Source organism: Scomber japonicus, chromosome 15 (genome assembly GCF_027409825.1).
Source record: "Scomber japonicus isolate fScoJap1 chromosome 15, fScoJap1.pri, whole genome shotgun sequence".
Taxonomy (NCBI): domain Eukaryota; kingdom Metazoa; phylum Chordata; class Actinopteri; order Scombriformes; family Scombridae; genus Scomber; species Scomber japonicus.
Window position 1 is genome coordinate 3,048,111 of NC_070592.1, and position 18,538 is coordinate 3,066,648.

Below are 18,538 nucleotides of genomic sequence, written 5' to 3' on the forward strand. Positions count from 1 at the left end.
CACCGGTTTCTTCCCCCCGATGAGCTCGGATTTAGCTCGATAAGAAGACCGAGAAACGTACAACTTCTACCCGGGCGGCAGCGCTCTCTGAGCGGGGAGCTACTAGCGGAGGACCGGCCCTTAAAGAACCATAAAAAAAGGGTTTTTTTCAACATTTTTTTTTAATATTTTAAAGATAGGATTAGTTATTTATTTTTACCATAATGTTTAAGCTGTGTCTACATAAAGCTGTCACACCGGTTTTGTTGAAGTTGACACCGGGGGTGACAGCACCGAGGCTGCCGGGGATAGGGCGCCTCACGCCGGGGATGGGGCTCCTCACGCCGGGGATGGAGCTCCACACGCCGGCTCGCCTGATGGGAACACACGGGAGAAACGAGCCGAGGGAGCCGCTGAACTCTCCGCTCATCGCCAAAGACTTCATCTACCGGCTGCAGCCCAAAGAGAGGGCGTGTTTACTGAAGGAGCTGCAGAGTTTCGAGTCCATTGCCATCGCTCAAGGTAAGAAGACACAAGAGTTACAGAAAGATGAGATAAATATGAATGAAAAGTCACATTATCGGCTTTTAATACACCGATATTCCTCCTCCTCCTGGCTCTTGCTCGCCGATATTTACATACCGTGCATATTTCTATTTTTTTTTTATGAGTGAAAGCAGGTGATCTGGTTCCTCTTCTGCTGACTGAGGGAGTGCCAGTCAATGGGTGGAGGCTTTATGTTCAGTCTGTTATGAAACACACATAATTAGACACACCGAGTACTGAACGATTTAGAAAAATATCGCGATTATTTTGACCGATATCGCAATTACGATATTATAGCGCATGATCATTTTTTACGTCATTATGCTCATATTTGATTGAAAAACATATTAAAATGATTATTAGGTGATTTCTACTTCAATATCTGTGCAGCATAACTTATTTAATTTAATTTAAAACTGTATTTCAACACATTTTGACGCCTTTTTGACAAATATTATTCCTCCTGTGATGTGAAAATTGCAGTTACCATAGTGCAATTTCGATAAAATTAAGATTAATTGTTAAGCTTAGTTTAGTTTAAGGTGTAGCTGCTCACCTGGGGAGACATTGGGTGGGTTATTTGGTAATTTGGTACCGAATGACGAGATATTGCAGCAATTAAACCAGGGCTGTCAGCGTTAACGCGTTAATCGCTTCGTTAATTAATGCAATCCATAACGCGTTCATTTTTTTTTTATTGCATTTTAATGTTGCAAGCCTTTTTGTCCCTTCTACTCCCCCGTAGACGGCTCCTCTAGCTGTAGCGCTATGCTTTGAAGTGGCCTCCTGCAGTAAACCTACCGCGCTGATGGAAAGTAAGAGAGCTACTGGACTTTTGAACGGCTTGTTTAACTTTAAAACACTTCCAGACGCTTCAGTTGACAAGTCAAAAGTAAAATGCAACCTGTGTCAAACGGAGTTTAACTACCACCGGAGTACGTGGAGTTTGAGTTAGCACCTCCACGCTAAACACCCAGGTGCAGCCAAGCCAGCCTCAGCTCCACCAAAGGACCATTTTGGAGTGTGGGAGTCGCAGCAGAGCCGTGATTGATTCCCAGTTAAGACACTCTGGTAAGAAATGCTTTACATTATGGGCTTAAAACTGCCTTCAAATGGAAAATAACAGGATTTTAAACATGCAATTCAAAACACGATTAATCGTGATTAACTATGGAAATTCTGCGATTAATCTCGTTTAAAAAAATTAATCGTTTGACAGCCCTAAAATTAACACAACATATTTTTTAGGAGTTACTTTAAAAATCATGTAGCATTATTTTCATTTAATAAAATAAAGTGAATATATTAATAGTGACCTCACAGGAACATATCGGCCTTTCATCAGTAACAATAGTAAAAGAAGTATCAGCGGAGTTTCTCAGTAAATACCACAAACAGGAAGAAGAAGCTATTTCTGTCACATGACTTCATACAGAAGGTTTAAAGTTACTGAACCTGAAGGCTCTGCTGGACACATGGAGCCACACTGAAGAGTTAATAAGAGTTAATTTAAGTTTAACGAGTGACTGATGATGATGAGGATGATGAGGATGATGATGATGGTGTTGGTGATGATGATGATGAGGATTATGATGAAGATGGTGGTGATGATGATGAAGATGATGATATACTTGGATCATTTTCTATCAGTAAAATGTGTCTAATCTTCTTTTAGTAAGGTTTGTTCAACATATGGAAACACAAACCTCACTGTGACATGTTTCTTCTGAAGTGTGTGTGTGACCATGCAAGTGTTTGTAGCAGTGTGTGTGTGTGTGTGTGTAGCAATGAGTGTGACCTGTGTGTGTGACCTGTGTGTGTGTGTGTGTGTGTGTGTGTATATGTATGTGTGTATGTATGTGTGTATGTATGTAGCAATGAGTATGACCTGTGTGTGTGTGTGTGTGTGTGTGTGTGTGTGTGTGTGTGTGTGTGTGTGTGTGTGTGTGTGTGTGTGTGTGTGTATGTGTAGCAGCAATGTGTGACCAGAAGTGTGTGTGTATAGCAATGAGTGTGACCATGCAAGTGTGTTAGTGTGTGTATGTATAGCAATGAGTGACCAGTGTGTGTGTGTGTGTGTGTGTGCGTGTATAGCAACGAGTGTGACCATGCAAGTGTGTGTGTGTGTAGCAATGAGTGACCTGTGTGTGTGTGTGTGTGTAGCAGTGAGTGTGACCATGCAAGTGTGTGTGTGTGTAGCAATGAGTGACCTGTGTGTGTGTGTGTGTGTGTAGCAGTGAGTGTGACCATGCAAGTGTGTGTGTGTGTGTGTGTGTGTGTAGCAGCAATGTGTGACCAGAAGTGTGTGTGTGTGTGTGTGTGTGTGTGTGTGTGTGCGTGTATAGCAATGAGTGTGACCAGTGTGTGTGTGTGTGTGTGTATAGCAGAGTGTGACCATGCAAGTGTGTGTGTGTGTGTGTGGCAATGAGTATGACCATGCAAGTGTGTGTGTGTGTGTGTGTGTGACCAGACAAGTGTGTGTGTGTGTGTGTGTGTGTGTATAGCAACGAGTGTGTAGCAGTGTGTGTGACCAGGCAAGTGTGTGTGTGTGTATGTGTGTAATTCCTCTTTTTAGACTCACTACCGGGTGTTTTCTGAGCCAAACCAAAACCAAACTGACTCATCGTCTGAAACAGTTTGAAAGTAAATCTTCAGAATCAGGAAGAAAAAGATGAATAAATGAATCTATAACCCACTGAAGGGAGGAGTTGTGGGAGGGGTCTGTGGTATTCTCATCGTCTCTCCAGGTGCTGCGTGTCCTCGTAGCATTTTATTTTCTTGTCTCTGCAGCACCCCCCCCCCCCCCCCACCCCCCCTCCTCCCTCTCTGTCAGATAACGCTGACGTGACACTAAGACTTTAAAGAGTTTCAGTTTTGCCTTCAGACTCAAAAAAAAGAGACTCACTCCTCCATTCCTCCATTTCTGGGTTATTATTATTATTATATAAGCTGGGGTTTTTTTTGGGGGGGGGGGGGTGGTGGGGGGAGGGGAAAGGGAAGGGGGGGGGTCGTTCTTCTTCTTCTCTGACTGTTAATCTGTCGCCTACGACCAACAGCATCTTTAATTCAGTGTTTACAACATTTCAATCCTGAAGCTTCAACTAAATGTTTTTATAACTACTGTCAGGTCAAATTTCCTCCCTCCCTCCTTCCTTCCTCCCTCCCTTCTTTTCCTTCCATCCTTCTTTCCTTCCCTCCCACCCTCCCTCCCTCCTTCCTTCCTTCATCCTCCCTTCGTTCCTTCTCCCTCTCTCCCCTCCTTCATTCCTTCCTTCCTCCTTTCTTTCCTTCCTCCCTCCTTTCCTTCCTTCCTTCCTTCCTTCCTCCCTCCCTCCCTTCTTCTTCATCCTTCATTCCTTCCTCCCTTCCTCCCTTCCTTCCCTCCCTACTTTCCTTCCTTCATCCTCCTTTCGTTCCTTCTCCCCCCCCTTCTTCCTTCCTTCCCTCCTTTCCTCTCTTCCTCCCTCCCCTCCTTCCTCCCTCCCTCCCTCCCTCCCCTCCTTCCTTCCTTCCTTCCTTGACTTGAGGAGGAGGGTTAATGTAAAAGAGAGTTTTCAGACTCAGTCGGAGGCACAAACATCTTTTATGTTTCTTCTGTAGTCGCTGTGAAGGTGTGGAAAATCTTTCTTTAATGTCTCTCAGACCCAGACAGCCAATAAAGGCAACGCAGCTTTATTTAAATATATATATTTATATTTATATATTTATATATTTATAAAGCACATTTCACACCCGGAGGCGACTCAGAGTGCTTTACATAAAAACTAAACATTAGAAGCATAAAAATATACCATTATACTTCCAATGGAAACATTAAAACCAGCCTCCCTTCTTTCCTTCCTTCCTTCCTCCTTTCCTTCCTTCCTTCCTCCCTTCTTTCCGTCCTTCCTTTCTACCTTCTTCCTCCTTCCCCCTTTCTTTCTTTCCTTCCTCCCTCCCTCCTTTGCTTCCTTGTTTCCTTCCTTCTTCCTTCCTTTGCTTCCTTCTTTCCTCCCTTCTTTCCGTCCTTCCTTCCTTCCTTCCCTCCTCCTTTCCTTCATTCCCTCCTCCTTTCCTTCCTTCTTCCCTTCTTTCCTTCCTTCCTCCCTCCTTTTCTTCCTTCCTTCATTCCTTCATTCCCTCCTCCGTTCCTTCCTTCATTCCCTCCTTCCCTCCTTTGCTTCCTCCCTCCTTTGCTTCCTCCTTTCCTTCCTTCCTTTCCACTAGAAAATAATACGGTGGTGTTATAATAAAGTCTATTCCTTTTCTTCTTCTTTTCGTGTGTGTGTGTGTGTGTGTGTGTGTGTGTGCGTGTGTGTGTGTGTGTGTGTGTGTGTGCGTGTGTGTAGTTTATAAAGTCTCAGGAAGTTTTTAAAGGTCACTGAAATATATTCGTTTTAAATAATTTATCCATTTTATCCAAAGAAACACATTTAAATGTCATCCAGACTGCAGACCGAGCTTCTCTTATTGACCCAAACATGTTGATTATAAAACTGCTTCTCTCATCACTTTCCTACTTTCGTCTTCATGACCTCATTTTTTTTAAATATGAGAAACAAAATTAACTTTCGCCACAGTGGATTAAAACTAGTATTATTTGTTAGACTGTCTTTGATGCCTTTTTCAGAGCCTAACTGATAAATGAGTTAGTTTAAAAGTCCTAAATGTAAGAATCTGCTCAGTAGAGACACCCGGTGGCCGTTAAGGGAACTGCAGGCAGCGAGCAGCTATATTTAAATATATCAGATATATCGCTATTAGTGTTTATGCTGTTTAATAAGCGTTGAGAGTTTTTAAAGATGTGTGTATATAGGCAGTATTTTATTTGTTCCTTTTTCTCAATTCAAGTGTAATGGGTTTTTTATAGTTTATTTATAGTTATTTATATTTTGTGTTTACTGTTTCAGTGGACTAGTAACTAAAACTAGTATTATTTGTTAGACTGTCTTTGATGCCTTTTTAGAGCCTGACTGATAAATTAGCTGATTTTAAAAGTAAGAATCAGAATCCTGCTCAGTAGTGACACCCGGTGGCCGTTAAGGGAACTGCAGTCAGCGAGCAGCTATATTTAAATATGTTGATAAATGGTCTATCAGATATATATCGGTATTGGCTTTCACTCGTATCGTCCTCCCGGGTCAAATTGCCCCTTGCTTCCTTCCTTCTGTCCTTCCTTCCCCCTCACTCCTTCTTTCCTTCCCTCCCTCCTTCTTTCCTTCCCTCCTTCCTTCCTTCCTCCCTCCCTTCTTTCCTTCCTTCCTTCTTTCCTTCCCTCCTCCCTTCCTTCTTTCCTTCCTTCTTCCTCTGCTTTCTTCCTTGATTCCTTCCTTCTTTCCTTTCTTCTTCCTCCCTTCCTTCCTTCCCTCCCTCCTTCCTTCATTCCTTCATTCCCTCCTACTTTCCTTCCTTCTTCCTCCTTTTCTTTCCTTCCTCCTTTCCTTCCTTCTTCCTCCCTTCCTTCCTCCTTTCCTTCCTTCCCTCCCTCCTACCTCCCTCCTTTCCTTCCTTTTTCCTCCCTTCCTTCCTCCTTCATTCCTTCCTTTCCTCCCTCCTTCCTCCCTCCTTTCCTTCCTTCCCTCCCTCCTACCTCCCTCCTTTCCTTCCTTTTTCCTCCCTTCTTCCTTCCTCCCTCCTTTCCTTCCTTCTTCCTTCCTTCCTTCCCTCCCTCCCTCCCTCTTCCCTCACTCCTTTCCTTCCTTCCCTCCCATATTTAAGCTCAGTCGCCACCTTCTCCAGTTTCCTGCCTGTTAACACGGTCAGAAGACAATAAAAAGCTTTGTAAAGTGTGTTCTCAGTGTTTCTGCAGCTCTGTGCAGCTGATTAATTAGATGTCCCAGTGTAGTTATGAATGTGCCTCTTAAAGTCTCCACTAATAAGCAACTGTCTACAACCTCAGACAACCCCTCCCGCTTTTCTCCTCCTGCTAATGAGGTTTAAACAGAGCGGAGGAACAGCGAGGTGATAGGAAGCATTTCGCTGTAGAGCTGTGAGTCGAGTCGAGCTGCAGCCTCATTAAAACATTACATCTACATTTCACACGTTTAGCAGCGCCGCTCCACTCGAGAGGCTCGTCGACACCCAGCTGAAGATGTGCTGCGTGGTCGTAGAGGCCTAATGAAGAGCTTTTCTCTCAGAGGTTTTGGACGTGTCAAACACAGATGTGACTGGCTTACTTCCCTTCCTTCTTCCACCTTTCCTTCCTTCCTCCCTCCCTCCTTCCTCCCTTCATTCCTTTCCTTCTCTCCTTCCCTTCCTCCCTTCCTTCCTTGACTTGAGGACAACAGGAGGGTATGTAAATGTAACAGAGTTTTCAGAGACACCCAGTCGGAGGCCTCCTTTCTTTCTTTCTTTCCTTCCTTCCTTCCCCTTCCTTCCCTCCTTCCTTTCTCCCTCCTTTCCTTCCTTCCTTTCTTCTTTCCTTCCCTCCTTCCTTCCTTCCCTCCTTCCTTCTTTCCTTCCCTTCCTTCCCTTCCCTCCTTTCCTCATTAAAACATTACATCTACATTTCACACGTTTAGCAGCGCCGCTCCACTCGAGAGGCTCGTCGACACCCAGCTGAAGATGTGCTGCGTGGTCGTAGAGGCCTAATGAAGAGCTTTCTCTCAGAGGTTTTGGATGTGTCAAACACAGATGTGACTGGCTTACTTCCCTTCCTTCTTCCACCTTTCCTTCCTTCCTCCCTCCCTCCTTCCTCCCTTCATTCCTTCCCTCCCCTCCTTCCTTCCTCCCTTCCTTCCTTGACTTGAGGACAACAGGAGGGTATGTAAATGTAACATAGAGTTTTCAGAGACACCCAGTCGGAGGCCTCCTTTCTTTCTTTCTTTCCTTCCTTCCTTCCTTCCTTCCCCTTCCTTCCCTCCTTCCTTTCTCCCTCCTTTCCTTCCTTCCTTTCTTCTTTCCTTCCCTCCTTCCTTCCCTCCTTCCTTCCCTCCTTTCCTTCTCTCCTTCCCTTCCTCCCTTCCTTCCTTGACTTGAGGACAACAGGAGGGTATGTAAATGTAACATAGAGTTTTCAGAGACACCCAGTCGGAGGCCTCCTTTCTTTCTTTCTTTCCTTCCTTCCCCTTCCTTCCCTCCTTCCTTCCTCCCTCCCTCCTTCCTTCCCTCCTTTCCTTCTCTCCTTCCCTTCCTCCCTTCCTTCCTTGACTTGAGGACAACAGGAGGGTATGTAAATGTAACAGAGAGTTTTCAGAGACACCCAGTCGGAGGCCTCCTTTCTTTCCTGCCTTCCTTCCTTCCTTCCCCTTCCTTCCCTCCTTCCTTTCTCCCTCCTTTCCTTCCTTCCTTTCTTCTTTCCTTCCCTCCTTCCCTGCTTACTTCTTTCCTTCCCTTCCTTCCTTTCCTCATTAAAACATTACATCTACATTTCACACGTTTAGCAGCGCCGCTCCACTCGAGAGGCTCGTCGACACCCAGCTGAAGATGTGCTGCGTGGTTGTAGAGGACTAATGAAGAGCTTTCTCTCAGAGGTTTTGGATGTGTCAAACACAGATGTGACTTCCTGTTAACTTAAAGAGGCGGCTGGGGGAGGGGTGTCATCAGGGGTGTCAAACATGAGGCCTGTGGGCCAGAACCGGCCCGTGAAGGCGTCCAATCTGGCTCACTTTCCTTCCTACCCTCCTGTCTTCTTACTTCTTTCCTTCTTTGTTTCCTTCCCTCTGTCCTTCCTTCTTTCCTTCCTTCCATCTTTCCTTTCTTCCTTTCCTTCCTTCCTTGTCTTCTTTCCTGCTTTGTTTCCTTCCTTCCATCTTTCCTTCATCTTCTTTTCCTTTCTTCCTTTCCTTCCTTCCTTCCTTCCTTCCTTCCTTCTTTGCTTCCTAATCCCTTTTCCTTCCTTCCAACCTTCTTTCCTTTTGTCTTTCTTTCCCTCCTTTCTTTCCGTCCTATCACTTTTCCCTTCTTTCCATCCTTGTTTCCTTCCCTCCCATCAATCTTTTTAATGATCCGGCCCACATGAGATCAAATTTGGCTGTATGTGGCCCTTGAATGAAAATGAGTTTGACACCCCTGATCTACATGAAATACTAATATTGCAGAGTATTAAAACATTAAAAGTGCAGCGTGTCCGATTGTCCAGGTTTAGGAGGGAGTTTGATGTTTACTGGGAGCAGTGCCGGTTGTACTGTGTGACAGCTGCAGGGAGGAAGGAGCTGCGATATCGCTCCTTAACACATTTTGGATGAAGGAGGCTGTCGCTGAAGGAGCTCTGCAGTGCAGTCAGGGTTTCTGTCATGGGGTGGGAGTCGTTGTTGATCAGAGGAGAAAGAGGAGAAAAGAGGAAGAGGAAGCAAAAATCTGCAGCTGGATTCCAACCAGACACGCTGTGGTTCATTGTTAATAATACTACTACTAATACATAATAAAAGTAGGGTAGTAGTAAAGAAATATTTATATTTATATCAATTAAAAATACAACATATTAAAAGAAGTGCATTAGTGATGGATAGAAAAGCTGGTAAAAAGCATCGACTGTATAAAAGAAATGGACGTAACATCCGTGACGTCACCCATTGGTTTGTGGACTGCTGCTCGGAAGCCAATAGTTTCTAATCTAGGCAGCGCCATCTTGAAAATTTCAGGTGCATGTTGGGAAATGGCCATGGGTGGAGCGGGGAGGTTGCTATGGTTACGAGGGCTGGATCTCGAGGACATTGGTCAATCAACCTGTCAATCAGGACGTAGCCACGCCCTAATGCATACCCTGCTTTATCGTCACATATAAAATCAGGGAGGCCAAAATGTCCCAAATGAACATCATACTGCATTGAAGAAGGCTTTAAACTAGCGATTGAGACCATAAACACATTTTGAAAACGTTTACTGAGGTTAGAAATCAAGTGAGAAGTTGGTGAATTCTCCATTGACTTGTATAGAGACGGTCGCCCCCTGGTGGCCTTTTGATAGAATGCAGTTCTAAGTTACTTCCTGGTTGGCCTCATTTCAGAGGACCGGAACTCCCCACCTGGTAAAAAGCTAACGTGAAGAGATACATTTTAGTATTCTCTTAAAAATATTGGCTTTCCTCATATCTAAAGATAGTTTCTTCCATAATTTTGGGGCGTAGTTGTTTGGACTCTAACCACAAACTCACACAGGTGCCGTAACCTAAAGTTAATAATAACTTTGTAATAACCTTTTTTTAGCTTTTACAGTCCCAGGACTCTTTGGCACATATTACTGACATACATTCATCTACTTACTGCAAAACATTTCCAGTGAATCCTTTTAACCCTCCTGTCGTCTTTCCGGGTCAAATTGACCCCGTCTCTTTTGACTGTTCCTTCTTTCCTTCTTTCCTTCCTTCTGTCTCCCTCCCTCCTTCTCTCTTTCTTTAATTTTTCCTTCCTTCCCTCCCTCCCCTCTTTCTTTGCTCCTTCCTTCCTTCCTTCCTTCCTTCCTCCCTTCCTCCCTCCCTCCTTACACCTTTCCTTCTTTCCGTCCTCCTTTCCTTCCTCCCTTCCTTCTCTCCTAAATTACTTCCTCTTTTCATCCTTACTCCTTTCCTTCCTTCCTTCCTTCCTCCTTTCCTCCCTCCCTCTCTACTCCTTTCTTTCCTTCCTTCCTTCCTTCCTCCCTTCCTCCTTTCCCCCTCCCTTCCTTCCTTTTGTTCTCCTTTCCTTCCTTCCTTCCTTCTCTCCTAAATTCCTTCCTCTTCTCGTCCTTACTCCTTTCCTTCCTTCCTGCCTTCCTTCCTCCCTCCTTTCCTCCCTCCCTACTCCTTTCTTTCCTTCCTTCCTCCCTTCCTTCCTTCTGTCCTTCCTTGACCTGAGGACAACAGGAGGGTTAAAGGAGTAGTGACAGAATGAAAAGAGGAAATGAAGAAAGAGTCGGCCTTTCACAATAATTAATGTTGCATTATAGAGAAGAATCTAAACGGAGCCAAGAACTGAGACATGTTTATAAGCTATATGAAGCTCTGCAGTCACAGATCTCTAGTCATAGTTCATGACACAAGCAGCATCCAAGAGAAGTTCAGATCCAGGAGCAAGAAATCTTAAAATACCTGCAGAGGAGGAGGAGAGGTTTTAAAAAAGCGACGCTGGCACAGCTCATTAAACCTCCAGCTGCTCCACGTCGGCTTAAACTCAATAAGTCAATTAGAGGTTTTGAATTGTGAGTTTTGTTTGCTCTCCAGGGCAATTTGTTGAAATGTCACACTGCTAATACATTGTTCTCACTAATGATGCTCCAGAGATTGGATGTGTTTTTTTTATATTATTGAATCGTATATTGATGCAGCCTGAAGATGCCTCATTATGTGGTGACAAATGACAAGAAGAGTAAAAGACTTCCAGGTGCAAAACCCACTTGGGAAATTATATTTATTTCCTGTTTTCCCTGGAAGAGACGTACTTTGGTTTATTTGTTTTATGTGACAGTAGAAGCAGATGTAATGTGACAGGTAAAGGTTTTTATTTTGGTGTCTCGACTCCCTTCAGTGAGTTTTAGTTGCTATAAGCTGCTCATTAACACGATCTTAACCTCACAATATCCCTGTATTAATGCATCAAACTCTACAGTGTATATCAGTATAATTAAATTAAGTTTTAAGCTTGTCTATTGGATCTTGTTCTGCCAAAATTGACAATCATTGAGTTGTTATTCCCTTCAGATATCGGAGTAATAAGCTCCAAAATCTGTGTCAAATTTCTGGCTGTGATCTTTTTCCTTTTTTAAAGAAGAGAAAACATCGAGCTGTTGATTTAAAGTTTTCAGGAAATATCGGCTGATACTGTTGGAAGCATGGAAATGATTTTCTTTTGCATCCCTGTGAGCTTTTCCCCCCAATCAATTAAAGAGATAACATAAAAACTCAAATGTTTCATAAGCAGTATCTTCACTGTATATACCACCATGCCTCCAGCCTTACCCTCAGTTCACCCGTGCCTATGCAGTAATGTGATATATAAGTCATCTGGAATAGTTCTACATGCACTTAAAATAAAATTGATTGATTTATTGACTAGAAGGAAGGTTGCACAGTCAATAACACCCACTGCACTGGAGAAGAACTCTTACTCTGCCTCCTCAGTTTCTTGTATTTCTTATCTGCTCTCTAACACGATGATGCCTTCACTGCCTTGGTCAGTGGAATAAAATAATCCTCAAATGACATTAATGTCATTTATCACAGTTATTTCCAGGCGGGGAGTTCTGGTCCTCTGAAATGAGGTCAACGCAGAAGTAACTTAGAGCTGCATTCTATCAAAAGGCCACCAGGGGGCGACCGTCTCTATACAAGTCAATGGAGAATTCACCAACTTCTCACTTGATTTCTAACCTCAGTAAACGTTTTCAAAATGTGTTTATGGTCTCAATCGCTAGTTTAAAGACTTCTTCAATGCAGTATGATGTTCATTTGGGACATTTTGGCCTCCCTGATTTTATATGTGACGATAAAGCAGGGTATGCATTAGGGCGTGGCTACGTCCTGATTGACAGGTTGATTGCCCAATGTCATCGAGATCCAGCCCTCGTAACCATAGCAACCTCCCAGCTCCGCCCATTTCTTTTATACAGTCTATGGTTTATGTATAAATTCTCTACATTATCAGCCAATATATATCGGTATCTGCACCAGACCCTAAAGTCCAGTAACAAGTCAGGCCTTAATACCAACCACCTCCTGAGAAAGCACTGAATTCATCTACATAATGACCAGTTACTGTCCAGTCAAAACGACTCCTGAGCAGCAGCAGTCTTCAGGGTCGAATTCACTAAAAGGATTTGTGGAGCTTTTGCAGCCGTTAAACCTGCAAAAATAAGATAAAACGGAACCATGTCATTAATAAAAAGGACCAGCGACAAGTGAAATGCACCTTTAACTGCACCGCCGAGCAAATACCGGCTCGTTGCTCCTTTTGCTATTTGCACTTAATTATGTAAATGAGGTCATATTTATACATTTGGCACCGACTGGCCCCTTTTTCTATGCAAATGAGCCTCAATGCAAAAAACCAGTCTAACTCACAAAGACCAGAGCAAATAGTCACAGTTAGAGGGAAATTATTCTTCACAGAGTCTTGTGGAAGTTGGTGGAAAGTTCATTTATTCCTCATGTAAGGCGTGTTCGGCAGTCTTTTGTCTTCCAACATGTTTCTAGAACAATATGCATTTTGTCGGATTGTCATATTTCAGACGCTCTTCTAAAGATATGATAAGAGAATTGTTTGTAGCATCTTTCTTCCATGATCTTTACAATCTGTTGTCTTTTAAATAAATTGTGGTTACAAATCTTTCACAAATGAACATCATACTGCATTGAAGAAGGCTTTAAACTAGCGATTGAGACCATAAACACATTTTGAAAACGTTTACTGAGGTTAGAAATCAAGTGAGAAGTTGGTGAATTCTCCATTGACTTGTATAGAGACGGTCGCCCCCTGGTGGCCTTTTGATAGAATGCAGCTCTAAGTTACTTCCTGGTTGGCCTCATTTCAGAGGACAGGAACTCACCGCCTGACATAAACATGCATTTTTTAACAATGATGCCTCAAATGTGGCTATCAAACACACGTTTACAGTTTAGCAAACATTGCATAAAATGACAAAAGTGAACTTAAACTGTAAATAATAGAAAAGTGCTTTCCATGAAATCAAGTAAAACATAGAAAAGAGCTAAATTTGATTATTCTGATAAAAGGCAAGGTAGTTTTATTTATATAGCGCATTTCATACACAATGGCAACTCAATGTGCTTTACATAAAACAGAAAAACATGTAATTTGAGAAACATTAAAACATACAATTAACCCCCCCCACACACACACACACTAATAATAAAAGCAATGTACAGAGAGAAATAAAATGCTAGAATAGAGCATTAAATATAAGATTGCAGCATAAAATAATAAATTAGCTTTAAAATCATTAAAAGGACATAGAGTGCAAATGAAAGATTAAAATGTAAAGTGCTTTAAAAGAGCTCAATCATAAGCTCAGGAGAAGAGAAATGTTTTTAACCTGGATTTAAAAATGATTTCAGTTGGGGCTGATTTCACAACAGAGTCAAGATTATAAAACATCAAATCATTAAACAGTAAAACCAACCAGTAGCTATGAATACAAAATATAACAACACTATACACAATTAAATAAAAACATGGGACAACATATTCACTGATACTGGTATATCTGTGATGGATCAATATCAGCTGATAATATAAATTGACTAAACCATGTTTGCTATATATATTGAGTGGCTCTCTTTTAATGATGTCACTTTGTTGTGCACTCTTCTTCTACCCTTCTTTCCTTCCTCACTCCTTCTTTCCTTCCTCACTCCCTCCCTCCTTTTTTTCTTTCCTTCCCTCCTTCCATCCCTCCCTCCCTCCTTTCTTTCTTTCCTTCCTTCCCTCCTTCCTTCCTTTTCCTCCCTCCCTTCCTTCCTCCCTCCCTCCTTCCTTTCCTCCCTACCTACCTTCCTTCCTTCCTCCCTCCTTCCTTTCCTCCCTACCTACCTTCCTTCCTCCCTCCCTCCCTTCCTTCCTTCCTCCCTCCCTCCCTCCTTTCTTTCTTTCCTTCCCTCCTTCCTTCCTTTTCCTCCCTCCCTTCCTTCCTCCCTCCCTCCTTTCTTTCTTTCTTTCCCTCCTTCCTTCCTTTTCCTCCGTCCCTTCCTTCCTACCTACCTTCCTTCCTCCCTCCCTCCCTTCCTTCCTTTCTCCCTCCCTCCTACCTTCCTTCCTCCCTCCCTCCTTCCTTTCCTCCCTACCTACCTTCCTTCCTTTCGTCCCTACCTACCTTCCTTCCTCCCTCCCTCCCTTCCTTCCTTTCTTTCTCCCTCCCTCCTTCCTTTCTTCCTCCCTCCCTCCTTCCTTTCCTCCCTACCTACCTTCCTTCCTCCCTCCCTCCCTCCTTCCTTTCCTCCCTACCTACCTTCCTTCCTCCCTCCCTCCCTTCCTTCCTTTCTCCCTCCCTCCCTCCTTCCTTTCCTCCCTACCTACCTTCCTTCCTTCCTCCCTCCCTTGGTGCACTCTTCTTCTACTGTGGTTTAACTGGAGAATAAGCACCAACACATATTTACCATATCATATCATATCTTCCTTTTCCTCCGTCCCTTCCTTCCTCCCTCCCTCCTTCCTTTCTCCCTCCCTCCTTCCTTTCCTCCCTACCTACCTTCCTTTCTTCCTCCCTCCCTCCTTCCTTTCTTCCTCCCTCCCTCCTTCCTTTCCTCCCTACCTACCTTCCTTCCTCCCTCCCTACCTTCCTTCCTTTCTCCCTCCCTCCTTCCTTTCCTCCCTACCTTCCTTCCTTCCTTCCTCCCTCCGTCCCTTCCTTTCTCCCTCCCTCCTTCCTTTCTTCCTCCCTCCCTCCTTCCTTTCCTCCCTACCTACCTTCCTTCCTTCCTACCTACCTACCTTCCTTCCTTCCTCCCTCCCTTGGTGCACTCTTCTTCTACTGTGGTATAAATGGAGAATAAGCACCAACACATATTTATCTTAATGTGCTCCAACTGCTCATATTTGCATTAAAATTTGCTTTACATTATTTTGTGCAGACTTTAACCCTAACCCTAATTTGCACGACATTTGGACGTAAACTAAAGACTAAAAATTCACTTCATTCTGTAACTAATTGTGTTTTAATATACATCTTTCAAAGTCCTGGCAAATAAAAGCTGGTGTGAGTATAAATATAAATAAACCCACCAGCTCAGATATTTCCTCCTACATCAGCAGATGGTTGTTGAGGATTTATCAGCAGCCTCCTGAAAACATTCATACTGAGCAGATATTAGTGAAGCAAAGCTCAGTGAGTCTGTGCTGGAGTTGTTTTATACTTAATGAACGCAGCAGTCTGGGTTTGATGGACCAGCTGCTTCTGATGAACTGATTCAGTCTCTGAAGCCTCAAAGAAAAAGGCAATTAAAATGTATTTAAAGATGAAGAGATGTTTTCTACATGTTTATGAGTTCAAGGGGAAATATTCTTCACATCTCCACCAGCTCTTTATTAATAATGAATAAGGAATAAAAACTCTTATCTTCTACTGGTCCTTTATGCAGCGCCTCAGTTCAGCCTCCGTCTATTAACAGGCCGTTTTAGCTCCTGTCTCTTTAAGAGCCCCCCCCCCCCCCGATGGTTTATCTGACAGTATTAACAGCTACTACCTTATCGTGGTGGAGGGGTTTGCGTGTCCCAATGACCCCAGGAGCTCAGTTGTCGGGGGCTTTTATGCCCCTGATAGGGTCTCCCATGGCAAACAGGTCCGGGGGGAGGGGCCAGACAAAGGGTAGCGCACAAGTCCCCTTATGACGAATTCAACAAATGGTCTTCCGTTTCCCTCGCCTGGACATGGGTCACCGGGGCCCCCCTCTGGAGCTAGGCCTGGGGGTGGGGTTCGGTGGCGAACGCCTGGTGGCTGGGCCTGTTCCCATGGGGCCCAGCCTTGCACCCCCTTCCCGTAGGAGAGTGCACTCTCCGGGTCGGGGATGAGATCCTGCCCCAAGTGGAGGAGTTCAAGTACCTCGGGGTCTTGTTCACGAGTGAGGGAAGGATGGAGCGTGAGATCGACAGGCGGATCGGTGCGGCGTCTGCAGTAATGTGGACTCTGCACAGATCCGTCGCGGTGAAGAGAGAGCTGAGCCGAAAGGCAAAGCTCTCGATTTACCAGTCGATCTCGGTTCCTACCCTCACCTATGGTCATGAGCTTTGGGTAGTGACCGAAAGAACAAGATGGCGGGTACAAGCGGCCGAAATGAGCTTCCTCCGTAGGGTGGCTGGGCTCTCCCTTAGAGATAGGGTGAGAAGCTCAGTTATCCGGAGGGAGCTCGGAGTAGACCCACTGCTCCTCCGCATCGAGAGGAGCCAGATGAGGAGGCTCGGGCATCTAGTCAGGATGCCTCCCGGACGCCTCCCTGGTGAGGTGTTCAGGGCCCGTCCCACCGGTAGGAGACCCAGGACACGCTGGAGAGACTATGTCTCTCGGCTGGCCTGGGAACGCCTCGGGATCCCCCTGGAAGAGCTGGACGAAGTGGCTGGGGAGAGGGAAGTCTGGGCTTCCTGCTTAGGCTGCTGCCCCCGAGACCCGACCCCGGAGAAGCGAAAGAAGACGGACGGAGTATTAACAGTTAACAGTAACGAGGAGCTCAGTGTAAAAAACACGTTTAATTTATATTAATGTGGTGATGGTTGCCATAGTTACAACGTCCTGTTTGAACAGTGGTACCTCTTTCTTTCTTTCTTTCTTTTCAACAGTATAAAACAGAATATCACAAAAAGCATAAAGTGTGCTTCTCACCATTAAACCAGACGATGAGATTCAAACCTTAAAGACTTTAAATAGCCGTGTTGAGTCATCCTCTTCTGTCTATTGTCACCGTAGAGAATGAGACATGAGACAGGTGTTTATCCTCCACACATCTGTAATGAAAGCAAATCCTGCTTCTGCATGCTGCTCAGCGTCTGCTTCCACTCTTTCCCTCCCTCCCTCCCTCCCTCCCGCCCTCCTTCCCTCCCTCCCTCCTTCCCTCCTTCCCTCCCTGCAGCGCTCCGACTCTCTCAGAAACGCATCAATGTCACAGAATGCTGTAGAAGTGAAGTTGAAGGATTCTGGCAATGAAACCTTTATTTCCTGTGAGACTTGAGACAGACGAGCAATCTGTTGACCAAGTGGTTTGAAGCACTTGGCAGCAGGTCTGCATGATACTGGGGGAAAAACTGACATTGCAGTGCCAGTGTGTGTGTATATTTATTTATTTGGTCTGGTTCCAGTTGGCAGCAGCCGAAGCTCATTTATGCTTCATCACAACTTCATTCAGGCCTAACCTCCTTCTCTTTAATCAGTAGATGGCAAGTAAGACATCGGACCTTGGCTTTGGAGTATCGTTTAAAATATTATGATACTAACACCAATCCAAGAACGCTTGTGTTGATTGGCTGTGAGCAGGAGACGTTATCTAGTACCGATACCCAGCTATACTAACAGCTTAAAACCAGGCGGGGAGTTCTGGTCCTCTGAAATGAGGCCAACCAGGAAGTAACTTAGAGCTGCATTCTATCAAAAGGCCACCAGGGGGCGACCGTCTCTATACAAGTCAATGGAGAATTCACCAACTTCTCACTTGATTTCTAACCTCAGTAAACGTTTTCAAAATGTGTTTATGGTCTCAATCGCTAGTTTAAAGCCTTCTTCAATGCAGTATGATGTTCATTTGGGACATTTTGGCCTCCCTGATTTTATATGTGACGATAAAGCAGGGTATGCATTAGGGCGTGGCTACGTCCTGATTGACAGGTTGATTGACCAATGTCCTCCAGATCCAGCCCTCGTAACCATAGCAACCTCCCCGCCCCGCCTCATGGCTCCGCCTCATGCCCATATAAGTAGAATCTGTGTTTTTATTTTTCCCAGCATGCACCTGAAATTTTCAAGATGGCGCTGCCTAGATTAGAAACTATTGGCTTCCGAGCAGCAGTCCACAAACCAATGGGTGACGTCACGGATGTTACGTCCATTTCTTTTATACAGTCTGCGGTTAAAACCCAAATATTTGACATTTATATGATACAGGAGACAGAGAGCGAACACATCATCACATCTGAGAAGCTACAACTACAGAATTTTTGGCATTTTTGCTTTAAAAGTAAAAAAAGATTCAATGATTGAATGATTTTTATTGTTATTCTAGGAACGTAGAAACATGAAAGAGAATGAAATACTGTACTCACATCCCAGAGATCGTATTAAAAATATATTCTATAGACATAAATGTGTAATAAAGTAAAGAACAGCTACACAACAGACACAATGAGACAATAAATAAGTGAAGAGAGAAAGTGAGCAGTGCAGTCTGATCCTGAGGGATTTAATAAATACTTAAAATCATAAAATCATGATAAAAAAAGTTAATTAAATTTTGATTTTCTGATTCAAAAGTCGTCGTTGTTTTAAATGTGTTTCCACTGACGATGATCTCTTCATTAAAAGAGAAAAAACACCAAATAAAAGATCAAAGACGGAACATTCAGAATATTTTAGGTTAAACTTTACATTATTTCCCTCGTTAATGTCCAAGGAAGGAAGGAAGGAA

General features: G+C 43.9%; 1 protein-coding gene across 1 annotated transcript in view; it reads left to right on the forward strand.

Moving 5' to 3' along the window:
• The first annotated feature begins 203 nt into the window (after positions 1-203).
• tmem65 (transmembrane protein 65) overlaps positions 204-18,538 on the forward strand; it is a 27,687-nt gene continuing 9,352 nt past the window's right edge. Inside the window, exon 1 of the mRNA XM_053334832.1 lies at positions 204-501. Within this exon, the coding sequence (XP_053190807.1) occupies positions 204-501 (298 nt within the window). The remainder of the gene's footprint in view (positions 502-18,538) is intronic.